Below are 18,374 nucleotides of genomic sequence, written 5' to 3' on the forward strand. Positions count from 1 at the left end.
AGTGTTGGGATTACAGGCATGAGCCACTGAGCCCAGCTATGCAACCATTTAAATGATTTTATCAACATAATGCACAAATGTCAATGTTAAGTGAAAAAACAGGATACAAAATTATAAATAATGCATTATGATCTCAACTATATAAACAGATACAAGTTGGGAACAGCTAGAGGAAATACACCAACATTTTAATGGTAGGTAATGGAATTACAGGTAATTTCTTCTTTATATTTTATACTTATCTGTATTTTCCAAAATTTCTCCAAGTACTTATTACCTTTGTAACAAAAAAACTTTCTGAAAAATCCATCTACTAAAAATCAGTTCAATTCAATATCAAAGAAAACTAGAATGCATCCAAAGACAACCGATCCACTTCGCAGACGTGATGCTATATTCCACTGGGTTAAATAGGAATATTAACTTGAAGTGAAGATTCAGAAGAACATGAGCAGTCTTCAAGTTTCTGAAGGGCTTCAGTGCAGAAGAATTATTTGGCTTGTCTTCTATAACTCCAGGAGATAGAGATATCCATAAGAGCATTATTTTGTCTGTTCACTGATGCATCCTCAGCACCTAGAATAGTGCCTGCTGCATGGTAGGCACTCAATGTTTGTTGAATTGAATAGAAGTTACAGGGAGATGGATTTGGGCTCAACAAAATGGATCCTTTTCTACTCCCTTAGGATGTAAGGGCCAAGGCTCATCACTCAAAGATGGTATAAGACAGCATGTAAGGGTAAGACGGGTTCACAGCAACTCGCTTGGTCCCTCCCAGTCCTGACATCCTATGGCTTGTATTACTCTAAGTCATAACCTAGGTCTCTATGGTGCATCCAGAATCTGGTGATGGAATGATACAGACAGGATATGGAATGAGGAGGGCAATGAGAAGCTAGTTCAAGGAATTATACTTGGTCTGCTCTAATTAACCTTGAAGGAATCTCTAAAATGCTCTAAAGAATATATGATATTATTTTATTTTATTTTTTAGAGACAGGATCTTGCTGTCACCCAGGATGGAGTACAGTGGTGTGATCACAGCTCACCACAACACCTAACTCCTAGGGTCAAGCGATCCTCCCACCTCAGCCTTCCAAGTAGTTGGGACTACAAGTGTGCACCAGCATGCCTGGCCAATTTTTAAAAAAATTTTGGGGAGATGCAGTCTTGTTATGTTGCCTAGGCTGGCTGGTCTCAAACTCCTGGTCTCAAGTGATCCTCCTGCCTTGGCCTCCCAAAGTACTGCGATTACAGGCATAAGCCACTGTGCCCAGGCAAAAAAAACCTTTAAAACACAATTTACAGAGACACTTTATAGGCTTTAACCCAAAGCACCTTCTATTTCGTAAGTGATATTATACTGCATAACCACATAATTCTAGGGGGAAAAGGGTGCTAATGAAGTTACAATTTCTCCACCAGGTGATGAATAATATCAATACAAAAACTCTAAGCACAAAGATGAAAAACAAAACACCCACAAAACTATTCTATGGCTCTGAATTGCACCCTTTCCCCCATTCTAGGAGATATTTCACTGATTAAAAAGGGGAGGTGTAGGTACAATCATTACGATAAACTGTTTTTTGTACTTCCACTGATCGTGTGAATCCAAGGAACTGGAACCTAATTCTCAGGGATGATTTATAAAGAGCATCCAAGTTATCTTCACTTTGCTGTCAGAAAACTGTATCACTTTTAGATGCCTTTACTGTTCTTCGAAAAATTTCATTGCCACTTACAGCCCTTGGGGGAAATAATATGAAAGGTAAAAGTAAACCATGTGTAGCAGCCTCAAAAGTGGTTGGAGAAAAAAGAAAAATACTCAAGTGGCTTAAGATAGTAAATACAGAACACCCAGGACAACATTACACAGTCAGATAATATATGTGAAAATGCTTTGACAACTATATAATGCTATACATATGTGAGGCACTGGCATTGTTACTACACAGACATTCTACTAAGCAAAGTAGGGACAATTTATGGAGATTTTTACCACCTCACAGGAAAAACAGCTTTACAACAGAAACATGACCTAGAGAAACAAGCAGCAGCAAAAACGTCTGGCTTTCAAATCCCAACATGAGACCACAGACAAACAAACTTCTAAATGGGAAGAAAAGAATTCAATCATTTCTGGAAATACCAACCACAAGTGGACAGAGACAACTCAGCCTCAACGAGCAGATTCACATAGACCTAGGAAGTCTTACCAGGACTTCATCTCTCTTCTCCAAAGGTAAATCTTTGGGCCTGGCTCATTCCAACTGAAGCCTTTAATAAATGAAGAATGGAATGGGTTAAAGTATAGCCCAAAAGGCTCTACTAAGCAGTTAGACAGGTCTTATGCATGCTGGCTGTCCAGCCCTGTGCAGAGAGGGACATGACAGGTTTAGGGATGCAATTGCAAAACTAATCACAATCTTTGCCCATTGACACGGCTCTTTTTTTTTTTGAGACGGAGTTTCACTGTTGTCGCCTAGGCTGGAGTGCAATGGCACGTTCTCGGCTCACCGCAACCTCCACTTCTCAGGTTCAAGCGATTCTCCCACCTCAGACTCCCAAGTAGCTGGGATTACAGGCGCCTGTCACCACACCCGGCTAAATTTTTTTTGTATTTTTAGTAGAGACAGGGTTTCATCATGTTGGCCAGGCTGGTCTCCTGACCTTGTGATCCGCCGCCTCGGCCTCCCAAAGTGCTGGGATTACAGGCGTGAGCCACCATGCCCGGCCCTAGCTCTGACATTCTTGCCATGGGCAACTTCACATGCCCCCTGCTCTTTGCCATTGTCACTGCCATCATATTTCTAGTAGTAGGAGACAAGCAGCAGCTGGTCATAGTGGCTTCAGTGGGAGCAACAGTTCTACACAGCCATGGCCAAGGACAATTTGGATTTAAGGCTGGCCCTTGGCAAAACTGTCTGTAAATTTTGAGACCTTTTAACCATGTAAGCGATTTCCCTCTCACCATTAACATCTCCGCTCAGGAAAGGACCTAATGAACCTAATGCAGGATGGAGCTTAATCTATCACCTTTCCCAGGATCCTTAACATTTCCGCCGCAATCTATGGACCTCAAGTCAAGGGAATGAAGAGCTGATGCAGGATACCAGGAAGGACAGGGCTCTGCTTGGTTGCTGGTCAACAGAAGGAAAGCCCTCAACACTCAGAGGCTCATGCCCTCCAAGCAGAGGCTTCATGTGATTGAATACCCTAGTGCTCTTAGGTATCACCTTAACTTGGGGAGAGGGAGAGGCAGCTGAGTTGTTTCTGGAATATTCTGGGGTCTCCCAGACTCATGGGTTGGGCTTGAGATTTATTATGTTTAGCCTCAAACCACTAAAAAAAAAAACTAAAACGACCACTCTATCCCCAAACAGGTCAATAAAATATTAGTGGAAAAAAGATCAGACCTCAAACAAGTTAGGACAGTGACCAATTGCCAACCCAGTTAAAATCAACTTTTTGAAACCAAAATATTTTCTCTATATTCTAAAAAAGAATAATCTACTTTTGTGGGTAATTGTCTTCTGATTTCCTTTTGAATTCTCTATTTATATTTGGAAATATTTTAATGTATTAAAAACAAGATAGAAAACCAGGATAACTTTTCCCAAAGAACAGAGTCTGTTTTTTCTAACCCATATATTGGGTTCAATTAAATTCTACATGACTAGGCTGGACACAGTGGCTCTCGCCTGTAATCCCAGTACTTTGGGAGGCCAAGGCAGGTGGATCACCTGAGGTCAGGTGTTTAAGACCAGCCTGGCCAACATGGTGAAACTCTGTCTCTACTAAAAATACAAAAATTAGCTGGGCGTGGTGGTATGCATGCCTGTAATCCCAACTACTTGGGAGGCTGAGGCAGGAGAACCACTTGAACCTGGGAGGCAGAAGCTGCAGTGAGCTGAGATCACATCATTGCACTCCAGTCTGGGCAACAAGAGCGAAACTCCGTCTCAAAAACACAAAAAATTTTTCTTAACTAGATTTATGTATTTGTATGTGCAATAGCAAAGAAATGCACTTTATGATAAAGAGAAATAACTTCAGCCATGAACAAATCTTTATTGGAAAGCAGAGTTCTAAAACTTAACCATTCTCAATGATCACACCAATAGAGGGAAGCAGAGGCATGGATAATAAAAGGTGCTGTAGTTCAGATTAGAATTCGGACAAGATTTTTACTGAGCATCTATTGTTTTAGGTTATTTGCTAAGAATTTTCACATATTACCTCATTTAAATTAAAAGTGCCTTATAATACAGATCCTTGGAATAGATTTGACTATAAATGTCTTTGCATTTACACAAAGCCGATACATAAGTCATCACCCTCCAACCTGTGCATGCATGTCACTCACATATGTGTGCACACGTGTGCATCCTTGGATTCACTAAAGAAAGCTTCAATACTAAATGGATGTCTGGTACGCCAGAAAAAACCTTCATGTACAAAACAAGCAGAAAAATTAAGAAAACAGCAGGAAACTAAAGCATGATAGCAAACAAGGACCCCACTTATGGTAGCTTTTAGAACCATTATATTTGAGCAGGATCATGTAACCGTGGCTGGCAGTGAAACTCTGGAAGTTACCAGAAAGGAATCAACTATATAAATAACATGAGTAGGCCAAGCGCAGTGGCTCACGCCTGTAATCCCAGCACTTTGGAAGGCAGAGGCAGGCAGATCACCTGAGGTCAGAAAATCGAGACCAGCCTGGCCAACGTGGTGAAACCCTGTCTTTACTTAAAATACAAAAATTAGCTGGGGGTGGTGGCAGGTGCCTGTAATCCCAGCTACTCGGGAGGCAGAAGAATTGCTTGAACCCAGGAGGCAGAGGTCGTAGTGAGCCAAGATCGCACCACTGCACTCCAGCCTGGGGGACAAGAGTGAGACTTTGTCTCAATAAATAAATAAATAAATAAATAAATAAGACAATCTACTTAGCATTTCAGATTATCTTGTGTCATGAGGAAGATGTGTTATCCAAACATGACTTGGTGCACCTCCATCAGTTTCCACCTTTCCCCTTATTTCTTCCTACCCCACCCACAGCATTTTGTTGTAAAACAGTTATTTTTATTCTTAACAAGTAGATGCCACACCCCTCCTCCTTCCCTTTTAAAGTTCTTTGTGACAATGCCCAAAGAAATCTCACCTCCACCTCACTAAAATGCACAGACATTTATGTGGCCATTTTCTCTTTCCACTAACTGTGATTTTGAAGTGATTTAATTCAATTCAACATTTACTGAACTGGTTGGTATGACTCAAACACACTATTAAGCAGGAATACAAAGTTGAATTAGACAGTCTCTGCCTACCAGGAGATTATAGTCTCCTGACAGAGAAACATAGAGACATAACTTACGCATTTTTTTCACTCATGAAACACATTTATTGTTTCACATATTCATTCAGTGCATATTTATTTAGCACCTACTTTGGGTCAAGCCCAGTGTTAGTTTGGTTTCCTGAGAAGCTCAATCAGACAAGGATTTAAGTGCAAGTAGTCTATTTGGATAGTAATTTCAGGAAACGTTGAGAGGGGCATAGAGAAGGGAATGAGGCAAACAAAACATACTTTATCAAGTGAGTTACCACCTCTCAGCAACCAGAGCTGAATCCTGCTGAGGAACTCTAGGAAATGGCTTAGTACATGCACTTCAGCTATTCCACCTGAGAGGCCAGGGAGTCGATGATTTCAAGTTTTTATTTTGAGACAGGGTCTTGCTCTGTCACCCAGGCTGGAGTGCAATGGCATGATCTTGGCTCACTGCAACCCCTGCCTCCCGGGCTCAAGTGATTCTCCTGCCTCAGCTTCCTGAGTAGCTGGGACTATAGGCATAAGCCACCATACCTGGCTAATTTTTGTATTTTTTGTAGAGACGGGTTTTCACCATATTGCCCAGGCTGGCATTGAACTTCTGAGCTCAGGTGATCTGTCTGCCTCCGCCTCCCAAATTGCTGGGATTTCATAAACTCATAATGTCTACCTCTCAGGGTAGGAGCCACGAGGCCCAGCCAATTTCAAGTGTTTACACATCAACTCAGTTTTCGGTTAAGGCTGCTCCAGGGGCATGGTGTTAATTTCCCGACCCTTCTGGCTTGCAATACATGTGTGGGCAACATGGGATCCTGTACCAGACAAAGCCCTCTGACATGTGCAGGTGCTGGTAGTCAGAAGCCGGGCCCTGGTGCAATCAAATGGTGAAAGCCAAAGGGACTGACAGGGAAGGAACAAGCACTGTCTTCTTAAGGGCTGGGCATGGGAGTTGAGAGGTGTGAGTAAAACAAACAACATCCCTGGAATTTAAGACAGACAACACACAGTTGTTATTAATGCTATCAATGTTCTGTGTAGAGCACCTGGGTCTTGTGGAGCAGCAGGAGAGAGAGGAGACTGACTATAACACAATGCGCTAAGTGCTCCAACAGACCTACATCAGGGTCCAGGGACAGCAAAGGAGGAAGGAGCAGTTAGGATGATTATCTCTGCCTGGGGAGAGAGAAAAATCAAGGAAAGTTTCAGAAAGAAAATGTTGACTCCTCGTGCCTCTAAGCTCTGAAGAAATGTTAAAAACTAATACATTCATAATCTCTACCTCTCAAACAAATCAACAGTAAGACATTGCATCTTATAGGCACTGAGTTCAAGAATGTCTCAGGGCTAAAGTAACTCCTTGGAAAGGCCCTTCAAGAAGTCAAAACAACATGAGATGAAAGGTAATTTGGCAAAGTGGATACAGTATTGGCCTTCAAGTCAGAGACCTGATTTATTTAGCTGCTATCATTTAGCTTGGCAAGACACAAAAATCTCTTTGGTTCTGTCTCCTCTTCTATAAAACGGAAGGGCCCTAGAACCTGGCAAAGCTTCCTCCCTCATCTCCCTCGCCACCTCACAACATGATCTTTCTTCAGCTATGAAGACAAAGCTCAGCAAGTTCTTCTCCTCTGTTCATATCAGTCATCCAAGTCTCAGTCTCTGATGCCACAGCATTTCCCTGGACTCTAGACCCCACATGGCTCTGACACTGCCTTTTCTTTTTTATTATTATTATACTTTAAGTTCTAGGGTACATGTGCACAACGTGCAGGTTTTTTACATATGTATACATATGCCATGTTGGTGTGCTGCACCCATCAACTCATCAGCACCCATCAACTCGTCATTTACATCAGGTATAACTCCCAATGCCATCTCTCCCCTCTCCCCACAATAGGCCCCGGTGTGTGATGTTCCCCTTCCCGTGTCCAAGTGATCTCACTGATCAATTCCCATCTATGAGTGAGAACATGCAGTGTTTGGTTTTCTGTTCTTGCGATAGTTTGCTGAGAATGATGGTTTCCAGCTGCATCCATGTCCCTACAAAGGACACGAACTCATCCTTTTTTATGGCTGCATAGTATTCCACGGTGTATATGTGCCACATTTTCTTAATCCAGTCTGTCACTGAGGGACATTTAGGTTGATTCCAAGTCTTTGCTATTGACACTGCCTTTTCTCATTCCACCCTCCACCTCTTCCCATCTCCACTCTACCCTCTGAAACTCAATGGGCAGAAAATTCCCTTATCCTCAACCTTTTCCATGTGCCTTCCCTTCACCTTCCTTCTTTTTCTGAGTCCAGCTTGCACCCTGTCTCTCACCAATGGCACTGCTTCCCCAACAGCCCTCTAAGTTGTGGCTGTTTTCTCCCCTCTTGCCACAGATTACTGGGCCGAGATATCCTCCTTGCTCCTGACTGCAATTACCAGACCATTCTGCCTTCTCTCCTCCCTAAAATATCCAGCCTGAATCTCATCAGGCCACACAACACATCACCCCTTCTTGTGCAAGTCGTCTACAGAGCCCAGGTCACTCCCTCTCTTCTTGAAACTTTAGCTCCTTACTCCCACACTGTCAGAAATATTGGTGATTTCCATGTCCCTATGAAGAATCCTTTCAATGCCAAGGACTCTCAATGTCTTGACCTCCTTTTCTCCAAAGATCTTCTCCACCATCCCACCTCAGCTACCACTCCTGGTTACATTCTAGACTTTGCGCAAGAATCTTTATTCTAATCTCCAACCACTCCTCCTATCTTTCCAGCTTGCTTCCTCTAGTACTATACATTGACCCAGCTATGCATTGACCCCACAAGAAGCTACCATCCACAGGTACCACCATCTTTTCACTGTCCCTCCCTTCATATCTTCAACTTCCCTTCTTATCCTATTCAAACTCCATAGGCAAGCACCATGATCACTTCCTGCATATACCCTCAAATCCTTGCACCCACTTACTGTTTAGGTAAACCACTACTCTGGTCAGACCGATCCAACCCTCTACTTTGTGTTCCTCCTTTGTAATGAAACATACCTAGAGAAAATACACAAACCTGCTCACTTGTCTCAAGGGCACCCTTAATGTCTGGCAATCATTTTACTTCCCTAGTCCCTTCACTCAACCTCAACACTATTTCACACTTTCTCTTCTTATCTTACACTTTTATTACTTTGTCCCATCTTCTCATTCTTCCTATCTCAATGTGAAAAATTGAAGCAATCAGAAAAGACCTTCTCTATAAGTTCCCACTATCACATCTATCCACCCACCTGCACCCGTGACATACAGATTACCTTCTCTGTTCTTATAATGGCTGAACTGTCCTTACTCCTAGCTTAGACCAACCCCTCCAAATACGCGGTAGATCCCAGCCCTTCTCAGCCGCTTAAAGCACTGCTCCTGCCATTTGCCTGTCTCTCCTACATCACCAATTTCTCCCACTGTATTAGATCATTCACGACAGCACACAAACGTACCGTTATGTATCCCTTCTTTATGAAAAGTCTCTCAGCTGGGCACAGTGGCTCATGCCTGTAATCCCAGCACTTTAGGAGACTGAGGCGGGCAAATCAATTGAGTTCAGGAGTTCGAGACCAGCCTGGCTAGCATGGTAAAACCCCATCTCTACTAGAAACACAGAAATTAGCCGAGTGTGGTGGTGGGCACCTGTAGTCCCAGCTACTCAGGAGGCTGAGGCAGGAGAATCACTTGAACCCAGGAGGCAGAGGTTGCAGTGAGCCGAGATCGCACCACTGCACTCCAGCCTGGATGACTGAGTGAGACTCCATCTCAAAAAAAAAAAAAAAAAAGGAAAACAAAATCCTCTCAATCCTGTCTCACTTTGGGCTCCCATCCTGTTTTTCACCTTCCCTTTACAACAAAACTCCTAGGCTGTTTAGATTCACTCTTTCCTACCACTTACCTGAAACTGCTCTTCCTGGGGCTGCCAAGGCTACATGCACATGCTAAATCAATTCTCATTCCTCATCCGACTTCATCTACCAGCAACTCTTTTTTTTTTTTTGAGATGGAGTCTCGCTACGTCACCCAGGCTTGAGTGCAGTGGCATGATCTCTGCCCACTGCAACCTCTGCCTCCCAGGTTCTAGCGATTCTCCCACCTCAGCGTCCAAAGTTGCTGGGATTACAGGCGTGCACCACCACACCTGGCTAAATTTTTTTTACTTTTAGTAGAGACAGGATTTCACCATATTGGCCAGGCTGGTCTTGAACTCCTGACCTCAAGGGATTCGCCCACCTCGGCCTCCCAAAGTGCTGGGACTACAGGCAAGAGTCACTGTGCCTGGCTTACCAGCAACATTTGACATGATCTGATCACATCTTCCTTCTTGAACGACTTTCTCCACTTGGCTTACAGGACACCCACTCTCCTGGGTTTCATTTCTTTTTTTACTCAGGATTCCTTGCTAGTTTCTCCTACTCACTCTGCCCACTAAGCACTGGAGCTCACTCTCTGAACCCTTCTCCATCTATAGTCACTCCCTTGATAGGTGTGTAAAGGTGCTCCTACTTTGATAGCTCCAGGCCAAGCCTTTCTCCTGAATCCCAATCTTTCCATAAATGGCTACCTGACATATCCCCTTGGATGTTTAATGTGCAACTCACACTGAGTTCTGATATTCATCACCTGCCCAAACTTATACCTGTCTTCCTTTCCATATCAGCAAATAACATATTTTATTCTTCCAGCTTCTCCGGCCAAAAACTTTGGAGTCCTCCTTGACTAGTCTTTCCTGAACACCCAATATCTGATTCAGTAGTAAAATCCTGATCACTTTGTCTTCAAAATATGCCCGATCCCAGTCACTTTTCACCTTCTCCCCTGAAATCATTCTAGCCCAATAATCTCTTCTCACCCGAAATGTAGCAATAACCTCCTAAGCAACCTCCCTACTTCTGCACTTGGTCCCTCTGGTCTATTCTCAACAGCATAGCCAGAATGACTCCGTGACCCATTAGGCAGATCATGTCGTTTCTCCGATCAAAAGCTTTCAGTGGAGGCCGGGCGCGGTGGCTCACGCCTGTAATCCCAGCACTTTGGGAGGCTGAAGTGGATGGATCACGAGGTCAGGAGTTCAAGACTAGCCTGGCCAAGATGGTGAAACCCCATCTCTACTAAAAATACAAAAATTAGCCGGTATGGCGGCATGTGCCTATAATCCCAGCTACTTGGGAGGCTGAGGCAGAGAACTACTTGAACCCAGGAGGCGGAGGTTGCAGTGAGCCGAGATCATGCCACTGCTGTACTCCAACCTGGGTGACAGAGCAAGACTCTGTCTAAAAAAAAAAAAAAAAAAAAAAAAATTTCCGTGGGCCAGGCACAGTGGCTCATGCCCGTAATCCCAGCACTTTGGGAGGCCAAGATGGGTGAATCACTTGAGGCCAGCAGTTCAAGACCAGCCTGAACAACATGGCAAAACCCTGTCTTAACTAAAAATACAAAAATTAGGTGGGTGTGGTGGTGTGTGCCTGTAATCCAAGCTAGTAGGGAGGCTGAGGCAGGAGAACGGCTTGAACCCAGGAGGCAGAGGTTGCAGTGAGCTGAGATCGCACCACTGTATTCCAGCCTGGACAACAGAGTGAGACTCCATCTCAAAAAAAAAAAAAAAAAAAAAAAAAATCCTTCAGTGGATTCCAGCTCATCCAGAGTAAAAGCAAAAGTCCCTCAGTGACCCACCAGGCCCTATGTATCTGCTTCCTCCCCACCCACCTCTCTGATCTCCTCTCCTGATACTCACATCTGGGCTCACTCTGCTCTGCCACGCTGGCCCCCTTGCTATTCCCTGTTGCCTAAACTACTGTACTTCCAGATATCTAAACGGCTTGCATCCTCGCCTCCTTCAGATCTTTACATGGATGTCATCTTCTGGGTGAGGACCACCCCAGCCACACTGTCTAAAATTGCAATCCCCTCTCTTACCTCCAGAAATGTTCTTTTTTCTTTGTTTCTCCTTAGCTCTTTTCACCAATATACTATACTTTGCATTTACCTTGTTTACATTCTGTTTTCCCCATCTAAAATGTAATCTACTTGAGAGGCACAGATTTCTGCCTACTTTATTCTGGTGCCTAGAAACAGTACCTTATACACAGTAGGCCATCAACAGATATCTGTTGACAGGATTTATAAAATGAATAAAATCATAATAATGAGCATGAAGCCTGCCTCTGTTCCCATTCTCCATTTTATCTCTACTGCCTAGCACAATGCCTGGCACAGTGGGCACTCAATAAATATTTGTTAAATGAAATAAATGAATGTATAGGATTGTTGAAAAGATTAAGACACATAAAATATACTAAAATGTTAATAACATAGTTACAGGAATGAAGAATCAGTATTCCTGTCAGTTCCTCAACACAAAGTAATCTAAATTTATCACTTTCTCATAGTGGAATCTGGAGTTACATGTTTTCTTTTTTTTGAAACAGGGTCTTGCTCTATTGCCCAGGCTGGAGAGCGGTGGCACTATCACAGGATCCTCCTGCCTCAGCCTCCCAAGTAGCTGGGACTACAGGTGCACTCCACCATGCCTGGCTAATTTTTATTTTTTATTTTTTGAGACGGAGTTTCACTGTGTCACCCAGGCTGGAGGGCAGTGGCATGATCTCCGCTCACTGCAACCTCTGCCTCCCGGGTTCAAGTGATTCTCCTGCCTCAGCCTCCTGAGTAGCTGAGATTACAGGTGCACTCCACCATGCCTGGCTATTATTTATTTATTTATATGAGATGGAGTCTCACTGTGTTACCCAGGGTAGAGGGCAGTGGCGCAATCTCAGCTCCCTGCAACCTCCGCCTCCCAGGTTCAAGTGATTCTCCTGCCTCAGCCTCCTGAGTAGCTGGAATTACAGGTGCGTGCCACCAAGCCTGGGTAATTTTTGTATTTTTTTTTTAGTAGAGACAGGGTTTCACCTTGTTGGCCAGGCTGATCTCGAACTCCTGACCTCAAGTGATCTGCCTGCCTCAGCCTCCCAAAGTGCTGGGATTACAGGCACCTGCCACCACACCCCATCTAATTTTTTATTTTTATAGAGACAGGGTCTCTATAAAAAATTTTTCAGAATATGTTATAGGTTTGTGTTAAAACAATATAAACCCAATTATAATCCAAAAACAATTATAATCCAAATTATAATTGTTTCTCGGGACAATGGGTAAAGAGGCCAAGGAAGTGGCTGGAGTGAGGTGAGGCTAGCACTGACGTATGTAGATTCAGTGTCCTCCCTGCTAGTGAGGGGAGTGGCAAGGAGGTGTGGATGGGTGGAGATGACACAAACATCTCTGAGTGATGGCTGTACTCCCTTCCACCAAGCAGGCCCAACAAATTTGGTGGAAGTGTTCTGGTAGCAGCAGCAAGTGGTTCAGAAATCTAGGAGTAGGGGCCAGGCTCGGTGGCTCACACCTGTAATCCCAGCACTTTGGGAGGCCAAGGTGGGCATATCACCTGAGGTCAGGAGTTTGAGACCAGCCTGGCCAATATGGTGAAACCCCATCTCTTCTAAAAATACAAAACATTAGCCTGGTATGGTGGCACGTGCCTGTAGTCCCAGCTACTTGGGAGGCTGAGGCAGGAGAACTGCATGAACCTGGGAGGCAGAGGTTGCAGTGAGCTGAGATGGCGCCACTGCACTCCAGCCTGGGCAACAGAGTGAGACTCCATCTTAAAAAAAAAAAAAAAAAAAAAAGAGGAAGAAGAAAAGAAAAGGAAATCTAGGAGCAGGGCTTTGAGATCCAAGAAGGATCTCATCTACTGGTTCTAAAACTCTTCCTAACATAGTTCATGGGGTGTAAAAACTCCTGTTAGAAACATAAACTAAACATCCATCCCACTCTCAGCCCTTGCAGTGAGCCTACAGATATAAATGTGGACCCAAGGGGTAAAGCACATCCATGCAGCACTCACGTCTATTTGGAAATATATGGTAGGTGCTTGTACTCATTCCCTGACCTTTCTTCCCACGAGTGTTGTACAGTGGTATCATGTGGATTATAAGATGTCGGGCACAAGCCTTTAGCAGGAACTGAAGTTAAAGATCAAGTTTTCTGCACAAAAGTTAGCATGGTACCTCTTTCCTGCCAGTGTCTTCTTGCACAGTGATGGGAGTCCATCCTTTCTCTGTGAGCCTTTGGCTGCCTTTTAGTGATCCGAGGTAAGACCGTTTCCTTATACAAATGTAGTCAGAATCTACCCGTTCCCCACTCTTTTAAATCTGACTCACCTGATTACTACAAAGACCCAAGTAAAAGGATCCAAGAACACCTTGATTTAAAGAATCTGACCTAGAATTTGCCATTTAGCTACCAACGTTTTAGCTCTGAATGTAAGGGAAGGAATGCTGAATCATCCTGCTCCTAAGAGACAAACAGTAACACAACCTCATTTCCAGGTCAGACTTGTTTTATGTCTTGGTGGGTATCTGTCCCTGAGTTTGTTACTACACTTGTTTCTTGAGCCAATTAATCATACAGAGCTGTGGGTGGGCAAATAACTTAATTCTTTCTAGTGAATCTGTCCTCATTTACACATCCCCTCATGATCTCCCCCACACAGAAGCTCCTTAGCTCATTGCAGTAAAAGTCTCACATACTTCAAATTAGCTTTTAAGACACTTCATTTAGTCATCCAACACACATTAACTGAAGGCCTACTATGTACCAGTTACGAAGCACACATTTGAAGAATCCTGGTTCTTCAGAGGGAGGGGGAATATAAACTGTATAAATAGATAAATTATAGCAAAATATGATGAGTGCTATTTTAAAAGGTATGGACAAAGCTATTTGGCAGCAGATGGAAGAGAGGGACTACTTGGGGACATTGGGGACAAAGAAAGGAGCTCAAGCAAGCCTTTTTAGAGACAAGTGACTTGTGCTGGATTTGAAGGATGAATAAAGGTGAACCATGTGGGAGGGAACAGTGGGCATCCGAGGCAGAGGGAATTTTAGTGCAAGGTCTGGAGTCACAGACAGGCATGGTGAAATCAGTGTAGACCAACGCAAAGGATAGAGTGGAAGAGAGGAGACAGTGTTTAGACCAGAATTACTGAGTATTTGTCCTAACTCCCAGCCGGTGCTATATTCCCATATATCCTTATTGGCATTTAGAAGAGTTAACAGGTAAAAAGAAGTTACACCTATGCCCGGCACAGAATAAACACTATATATATAGAGAGCGAGCGAGCTATGACCATTATTATTATTATGTGCATTCTGGTGTCACGTTCATCACTTTATCCCTAGGGTTGAGGATATTTAGTACGTATTTGTTAAATGAATGAAGAACTTGCCGTTTCTAAAAAGGAAACGGAGATGGACATGATTTTCATATAATGCTACACCCAGCAAAGAGTGAACGAAGGCTGTTTTCTACAGGATTGCTTCAGTCACCTAAAGATCATTTTCCTCTCCCCACTGTCTCCCCACTCAGATTACTAGATTAAAAATAAAAATCATGAAAACTTATAATCTCTTGTCTGAATCCTATTTCCAGATATAACCTGAAACTCTAAACCCTGGATTTGGCCTCCCACTAGCCTCCAAAGAGAAAAGCTCAGGAATGAATTTAAGCAATTGGCTGAGGCACCGCCATACCTGCCCCAATCAACTCCATCATCTTATTCCTACATTAATATAAAGAAGCAATGGAAAGGAGTGAAGGCACAAAGGCTTTGTAAAGGTGATACCTGAACTTCCTAAATTATAAAATTACATTCCAAAGTCACTGTCTAGCCTCAACATAACTCAATTCAGTTCAATTCCACATCTTCTGAGAAAGGTACTATAGGCTACAGACATCCTAAAGGAAGCTTATTCCATATCACTGGGCTAGAAATTAGAAGACCAAGTTTTTTAACTTTAGGTTTGCTGTTAACTAGCTGGATGGCATTGAGGAAGTCACTTCACCTCTTGGAGCCTCAGGTTCTTTGTAAAATGAAGGAATTAGAATGGATGATCTGAAAATCCTTTCCAGCTCTCACATTCTATAATTCTCAAACAGTAAATAGTATCAATATCATCATAACTACATATTTCTGTATTTCAAGGCAAGTTGAATTCTGGAATTTTTTTTTTCGAGAAATACTTTGGCTCAGCAAATTGCCAAGGGTTTTCTATAGTTTGACTACAGAAGAAACTGAGAACCAGAGATCATATCCTGATTCATCAAAAAAATATGTACTGAGAGCCTACCAAGTGCAAGGCACTATTCTAGCCACTATTATAGCGCTGAACAAAGCCAACGAGGTCATTCTCACGGGACTCACTTGTGCTTTAATTAATCTGCTTCCATAACAAATCTTTGGACAGCTTTGGACGGCAGAATTGGTGATCTAATAGTTTTGTTCTACGTTTTGTGATTTGTGTGGGCTACCTCGGAATTAACAAAAACTAAAACTGCATCAAAAAATAACTGTCTTCAATTTCTCCATTGACCAGGCAAATAGCTGTGTAGATTTTCCTGTAGTTAAAAAGAACGGGCTGGGCACAGTGGCTCAGGCCTGTAATCCCACTACTTTGGGAGGTCAAGGCAGGTGGATCACCTCAGGTCAGGAGTTTGAGACCAGCCTGACCAACATGGTGAAACCCTGTCTCTACTTAAAAAAAAAAAAAAAAAAAAAAATTAGCCGGGCAAGGTGGTGCAGGCCTGTAATCCCAGCTACTCAAGAGGCTGAGACAGGAGAATCGCTTGAACCCGGGAGGCTGAGGCTGCCGTGAGCCAAGATGGCGCCATTGCCCTCCAGCCTGAGCAAGAGAAAAAAAAAAAATGAACTCCTGGTTTGTGAATAGATTAAGGTATTTTCACACACGAATTCCATTAATATTTAAGACACTAAACAAAAGGGTTTGAATGTTCCCTGTGGCACTAACATTTTATTTTATCTTTTTCTAGGACTGATTCTTTAAAATGGGGTTTTAGACACGGAGCATTTTCTTGCTCTTACAGAATTTGTGATGGTTCTACAACCTGAAGGTGATGTGGAATTTGGCTACTGTATCTCAAAAAAGAGACAACTTTACAAGCTGTAAAATAAATAAGCAAAAAGTTCATCCTGGGTAGAAAGATGAACATGTTATTTAATCTAGGTCGGTGAAATACGACAGATTATATAATTTAAATATGATACTGAAACACATACATTTAAAGTGAGAGGAACCTTAACCCTTAGTTTCTATAAATGAGAATCCTGAGATTCAAAGACATAAAGTGGCTTGCCCAAAGCAAAGCCAAGATACTCATCAACTGCAAAGCTGTAATAGGAATCCACATCTGCAGATTCCCTGTTCAGAATTCCACTTCTACATTAACTGTGAGAGTTTTAATAAATCAAGGAGAGACGGTACCAGTTGCAGCTGAAAGATACTGTTGTAGATTAAATGTAAAGTACCTAATGTTTATGGTATATTTCTCCAACAGGATATACAATCTGATATTAAGTATGAGGGGACTTCGATAAACTTAGGGATGAAAAAATCTGTAACAGCTATATTCCACTCAGAAACAGGTCATATTCAAAATCTCACTTGGAAGTAGTCTTTCCGAATTCGAAATTCCTTCCTCTGCCAAAGCAAAGTAGCAAATTACGAGCTTATTTAACCAGAAATAATTGTTGAAATAATGCGAACAGTAACCCAAGATGCACCCTGAACTGGGCGCAAATCCTTTTGAGTCCTGGACTCCCTGAAATGGTTGGATGCCTCCCGTGGAGCCCCAGAGACACTCAAACAGCAAGCCAGAGGGAGTATTCTGCGTCAGGGATTCCTAAATCAGAGAGGCCTGTATTAAGGATATATGGAAAAAATAATTAACCTTTTGAGGTCAAATCCACAGATGACAACCATGTCTTACCCACAAAAGTCTCCTGAACACAGCAGTGGAGTGATCGGTGAGGCCAGAACTGTCTGAACCTGAAATCCCGACTCTTCTGGAATCAGAATTCAACGCTGCTAGGGAGAAGGATGAGTTAAACCCATCAAAGGTCTACACTCCCACTTTACACTCGAGAAGTGACTCCAATCTTTCTCAGATTTCCCCCATATGTGGCTTTCTAGTTTGGAAATAATATTCTATGTGGTGCCCATTACTGCTGCTCACACACTCCTAAAAAACTTTTTTAAAACAGTCATCTTAATCGTAATTTTGTAAATCTGTTGTGGGTTTCTAGAAACCTCAGACTCTAAACTGTCAAGGTATTGATGCGAGCAGGATTTGCAAATTTGGGGTTTAACAGCCTGATTTTCCTCGGACACTCGGGCGGCTTCAGGTGAATTTGGGTTTCTCACAAAATGAAGTCCCCTAAGTAAATTAAATCGCGTTCTCGAATCTTGGCCTCGGGGCAGGTGGTGATGGTTAAAGAACCTATGAAGGTTAGCGGCTTTCTCCAACCCCAAGCGGTCTCGCAGCGGGAGTGCGGCTGGTGTGCGGGCCTGAAGGAGACTCCGCTACGGGAGGCCGGGCGAGCTCGCCCACCCGGCCGGCTCTCATGGACCCCGGCGCGCCTCCCTTGCCCTCCCGGGGCCCGCCTCGCTCACCGAGGTGGCCGCCGACGATGGTGACGGCGATCTGGTCCATGAGCACCGCCCGGAAGCGCACGTCCTGCTCGGAGCAGCGCTGCCGGAGGGCGCGCAGGATCTGCACCTGCGGGTAGTCCTCGCGGATGCGCCGGTCCGTCAGGAACCAGAGCTGGGAGCACATGGCGGCCAGGGCGGTGCGCCCCGCGCGGCGCGGACCCCTCGGCGCCCCGGGCCGCTCGCTCAGCAGGGCGAGCGGAGGGGCGGCCGGCGTCCGGGGCGAGCGCGCCGCGGCTCCGCTCCCGCGGGTGCGCCAGGCGCCTCTGCAGCCCTGACCCAGCGAATCCGCCCGGCCACTCAGCGCCGCCGCCGGCCCCGCCAGCCAATCAGCGCGCAGCGGCGGGCGCTGGCGGCTGCAGAGGCGGCCCTGGCGGGCGGCGCCGGGAAAGGACGGCGGGTCGGGGGCCTGCGGCGGCGGGGGAAAGGACCTGGGGTTCCGGGGACCGAGC

At 44.1% G+C, this 18,374-nt stretch overlaps 1 protein-coding gene across 1 annotated transcript in view; it reads right to left on the reverse strand.

The window, feature by feature from the left end:
• RIMKLA (ribosomal modification protein rimK like family member A) overlaps positions 1–18,070 on the reverse strand; it is a 36,701-nt gene extending 18,631 nt beyond the window's left edge. The window contains 1 exon segment of the mRNA NM_001261229.1: positions 17,887–18,070. Coding sequence (NP_001248158.1) covers positions 17,887–18,049 — 163 coding nt within the window. The 5' untranslated portion in view covers positions 18,050–18,070.
• Positions 18,071–18,374: the final 304 nt, after the last annotated feature.

Source organism: Macaca mulatta, chromosome 1 (genome assembly GCF_049350105.2).
Source record: "Macaca mulatta isolate MMU2019108-1 chromosome 1, T2T-MMU8v2.0, whole genome shotgun sequence".
NCBI classification, from domain to species: domain Eukaryota; kingdom Metazoa; phylum Chordata; class Mammalia; order Primates; family Cercopithecidae; genus Macaca; species Macaca mulatta.